The 5,000-nt window shown below is 41.0% G+C and overlaps 1 protein-coding gene across 1 annotated transcript in view; it reads right to left on the bottom strand.

Moving 5' to 3' along the window:
- LOC106566240 (adhesion G protein-coupled receptor E5) overlaps positions 1–5,000 on the bottom strand; it is a 41,471-nt gene that overhangs the window by 19,427 nt on the left and 17,044 nt on the right. The window contains exon 4 of the mRNA XM_045690736.1: positions 3,314–3,445. Within this exon, the coding sequence (XP_045546692.1) occupies positions 3,314–3,445 (132 nt within the window). The remainder of the gene's footprint in view (positions 1–3,313; positions 3,446–5,000) is intronic.

Raw genomic sequence — 5,000 nt, 5'->3', positions numbered from 1 at the left:
TGAAATGTTGCCATGGTAACTATCCTACCACACATCCCAAATGACACCCTATTATATAGTGCACTATGGGCCCTGGTCTAATGTAGTATAGGGAATAGGGTGTCATTTGGGACACAATACTAGGAAGAGGAAGCAGCCAGTGGAACAGAGAGTCTCTGTAATAACACTACCTACAGCAACAGAAGGACAGACCTTACTGTAATATGCAGCCAGCTATAACAAAAAGTATCCACTCACTGTTGTAAATCACTTTTTGAATCAAAGCGTCTGCTAGATATGCATATGTTACATTATGTTATGTTGTATTATGTTAGATTATGTTATATATTGTAAGATTATGCTATATTATGTTATATTATGTTATATTATGTTAGATTATGTTATATTATGTTAGATTATGTTATATTATGTAAAATTATGCTAAAATTATGCTAGATTATATTATGTTATAATATATTATGTTATATTATGCTATATTATGTTATATTATGTTACGTTATATTATGTTACATTATGTTATATTATTTTATTGTCACGTCCTGACCATAGAAAGATGTTATTTTCTATGGTACAGTAGGTCAGGGTCTAGTTGTCAGGGTCTAGTTTTGTATATCTATGTTGGGGTTTTGTTTGGGATGATCTCCAATTAGAGGCAGCTGGTCCTCGTTGTCTCTAATTGGAGATCATACTTAAGTAGGGATTTTTCCACCTGGGTTTGTGGGAGATTGTTTTTTGAGTAGTATATGTTTCAACTCTGAGTCACGGTTTGTTGTTTTGTTCTTTAGTTTATGTTTATGTATCGCATAGTTTCACAGTGTAAATAAAATGTGGAACGACACACACGCTGCACTTTGGTCCGCTTCTTCCTACGAAAACCGTCACATTTTTACTATGTTATGTTATATTATGTTTTGTTATGTTATATTATGTTATATTATGTTTTGTTATGGTATGTTATGTTTTGTTATGTTACAATATGTGTGACGTTCGTCGTTAGGAGTAGACTAAGGCGCAGCGTGAGTTGGGTTCATCATATTTATTGATAAATGAAAACCAGCAAAAACAATAAACAATACAACGAACGAAAAGCTAGGAGTGCAAACACATGCAACACAAAGACAAGATCCCAAAACTCACTGTGGGAAAAAGGGCTGCCCAAGTATGATTCCCAATCAGAGACAACGAATGACAGCTGCCTCTGATTGGAAACCATACTCGGCCAATCAAAGAAAAACAACAACATAGACATACAACACAAAGAATGCCCACCCCATGTCACACCCTGACCTAACCAAACAGAGAAAAACGGCTCTCTCAGGTCAGGGCGTGACAATATGTTATATTATGTTATATTATGTTTTGTTAGGTTATGTTATATTATGTTATATTATGTGACATTATAATATGTTATATTATGTTATATTATGTTATGTTATAATATGTTGTATTATGTTATGTTATAATATGTGTCACGGGTACTTAGGGCAGGAGGAAGGAGTAGAGTCAAATGCAGGAGATATCGTCCAGTAGCTCGAAGTTTATTCACACCCAAACACTAGGTGATCAAAAGGCACTGGGAGTGCACAATACCCAAAAGGGAAATAGGTAATCCACAAAGGGAAAATCACGCACGGGGCGCAGCCCGGCGAGAAAATAAATCCTCCAATATAAAAACGATAGAGAAGACACGGCCACAGCGTAAACCCGCTGACAAACAAACAATCCCGCACAACACACAACCCCAAAGGAACAAACTAAATACCCCCCCACTAATGACAGAAATGACAACAGGTGCGGACCTAGACAGACAAAACACAATGAACACAGAAACACAGATCGGCGGCAGCTAGTAGACCGGCGACGACGACCGCCGAGCGCCGCCCGGCCGAGGAGGGGCACCATTTTCTGTGGATACTGTGACAATATGTTATGTTATATTATGTTACACTACACTATATATACAAAAGTATGTGGACACCCCTTCAAATTAGGGGATTCGGCTATTTCAGCCACACCCGTTGCCGACAGGTGTATAAAATCACGCACACAGCCATGCAATCTCCATAGACAAACATTGGCAGTAGAATGGTCTTACTGAAGAGCTCAGTGACTTTCAACGTGGAACCGTCATAGGATGCCACCTTTCCAACAAGTCAGTTCGTAAAATGTCTGCCATTCTAGAGCTGCCCTGGTCAACTGTAAGTGCTGCTATTGTGATGGGGAAACATCTAGAAGCAAAAAAAATTAAGCCGCGAAGTGGAAAGCCACACAAACTCACAGAATGGGACCGTCACTACTGAGTTAAAAACGGGCTCTTGAAGCAACGTCAGCAAAATAACTGTTTGTCGGGAACTTCATGAAATGGGTTTCCATCGACGAGCAGCCGCACACAAGCCTAAGATCACCATGCGCAATACCAAGCATCGGCTGGTGTGGTGTAAAGCTCGCTGCCATTGGAGCAGTGGAAGCGCGTTCTCTGGAGTGATGCATCATGCTTCACCTTCTGGCAGTCTGACGGACTAATCTGTGTTTGGCAGATGACTGCTACATGCCAGAATGCATAGTGCCAAGTGTAAAGTTTGGTTGAGGAGGAATAATGATCTGGGGCTGTTTTTCATGGTTCGGGCTAGTCTCCTTAGTTCCAGTGAAGGGAAAGCTGAAAGCTACAGCATATAATTACATTCTAGACAATTCTGTGCTTCCAACTTTGTGGCAACCGTCTTGGGAAGGCCATTTCCTGTTACAGCAAAGCGAGGTCAATACAGAAATGGTTTGTCGAGATCGGTGTGGAAGAACTTGACTGGCCTGCACAGAGCCCCGACCTCAACCCTATCATACACCTTTGGGATAAATTGGAATGCTGACTGTGAGCCAGGCCTAATCGCCCAACATCAGTGCCCGACCTCACTAATGCTCTTGTGGCTGAATGGTAGCAAGTCTCCACAGCAATGTTCCAACATCTAGTGAACTGCCTTCCCAGAAGAGGAGGAGGCTGTTATAGCAGCAAAGGGGGGGACCAACTCCATATTAATGCCCATGAATTTGGAAAGAGATGTTCGACGAGAAGGTGTCCACATACTTTTCATCATTCACCAATTTGTAAGTCGCTCTGGATAAGAGCGTCTGCTAAATGACTTAAATGTAAATGTAATGTTATGTTATGTTAGATATAGCTGTAATTTAGGACTGCTAAAATAGGAGCCTAGTTATATTTCCAATCCAGGCCATGCCTCTTCTAAGAGACAATGTTATCGTATTGTATTGTATCGTGTCGTGGGAAGCAATGCGTCATAGTACCAGATTCTACAATCACCTGAACATTGAGCCTGTTTGTTGTCGTAGTTACTGTATCCAGGGTGACAGAGGCAACTGTAGCTTCCTTTCTGGTTCTGGCAGTCCCCGCCCACTCCACAGATACCAGCGATCTCATTACACTCATCTATGTCTGAGGGAGAGAGAGATAAAAACAGACATGAGTGTAGGGGGAAGGGATAATGATGATTTTCGTATTATATATTTTTTATTCTTTCACCTTTTTTTAACCAGGTAGGCCAGTTGAGAACAAGTTCTAATTTACAACTGCGACCTGGCCAAGATAAAGCAAAGCAGTGTGACACAGACAACAACACAGAGTTACACGTGGAATAAAAAAACGTACAGTCAATAACACAATAGAAAAAGTCTATATACAGTGTGTGCAAATGGTGTGAGGAGGTATGGCAATAAATAGGCCATAGTAGTGAAGTAATTCCAATTTAGCAAATGAACACTGGAGTGATAGATGAGCAGATGATGTGGAAGTAGAAATACTGGTGTGCAAAAGAGCAGAAACGTAAATAAAAACAATATGGGGATGAGGTAGGTAGATTGGATCTGCTATTTACAGATGGACTATGTACAGCTGCAGCGATCGGTAGCTGCTCAGATAGCTGATAATAAGGAGGGAAAGGAAAAATAGGAGGAAAATTATGGTAAGAGACAGAGAGAATGAGAGAGAAATAGAGGGAGAGAAAAGAAAGTGAGAGAAAGAGAGAGAGCGAGATTATCTAGAGGGAGTAAGCCATTCAGACAGTCTCAGTTCTGCTGCATGTAAGTCAGTGTGGGGGTCACATTTCAATCAGGCATTTAAGTCAGTGTGGGGGTCACATTTCAATCAGGCATTTAAGTCAGTGGTTCTCAAACCTCTCCTCTGGGACCCCCAGACATTTCACCACTTTGTTGTAGCCCTGAACTAGCTCACCTGATTCACCTGATTCAGCTAGTCAAGGGTAACTTTGACAAGTTGAATCAGGTGTACTAGCTGTGGAATAGTTACAATACATGGAAGGATTTGGGTCCCGGAGGAGAGGTTTGAAATCCCCTGATTTATGTGGTCGCATTCCTGGCTGACTAGATTGTAATCATTACATTGCACCAATGGCTGCGTGCCACATCATCAACTCTGCAGTCGGGAATCAAATTGCTGCTATATCCTGTGATGTGGTTAACTGATGTGTTAAACACCTATCCAGGCATCATATTGCTGCTATATCCTGTGACGTGGTTAACTGATGTGTCAAACACCTATCCAGGCATCATATTGCTGCTATATCCTGTGATGTGGTTAACTGATGTGTTAAACATGTTATCCAGGCATCAAATTGCTGCTATATCCTGTGACGTGGTTAACTGATGTGTTAAACACCTATCCAGGCATCAAATTGCTGCTATATCCTGTGACGTGGTTAACTGATGTGTTAAACATGGTATCCAGGCATCATATTGCTGCTATATCCTGTGACGTGGTTAACTGATGTGTTAAACACCTATCCAGGCATCAAATTGCTGCTATATCCTGTGATGTGATTAACTGATGTGTTAAACACCTATCCAGGCATCAAATTGCTGCTATATCCTGTGACGTGGTTAACTGATGTGTTAAACACCTATCCAGACATCAAATTGCTGCTATATCCTGTGACGTGGTTAACTGATGTGTTAAACACCTATCCAGGCATCAA

The sequence above is a fragment of the Salmo salar genome, chromosome ssa12 (assembly GCF_905237065.1).
Source record: "Salmo salar chromosome ssa12, Ssal_v3.1, whole genome shotgun sequence".
NCBI lineage: Eukaryota > Metazoa > Chordata > Actinopteri > Salmoniformes > Salmonidae > Salmo > Salmo salar.
This window is presented reverse-complemented; position numbering and strand designations above follow the sequence as displayed.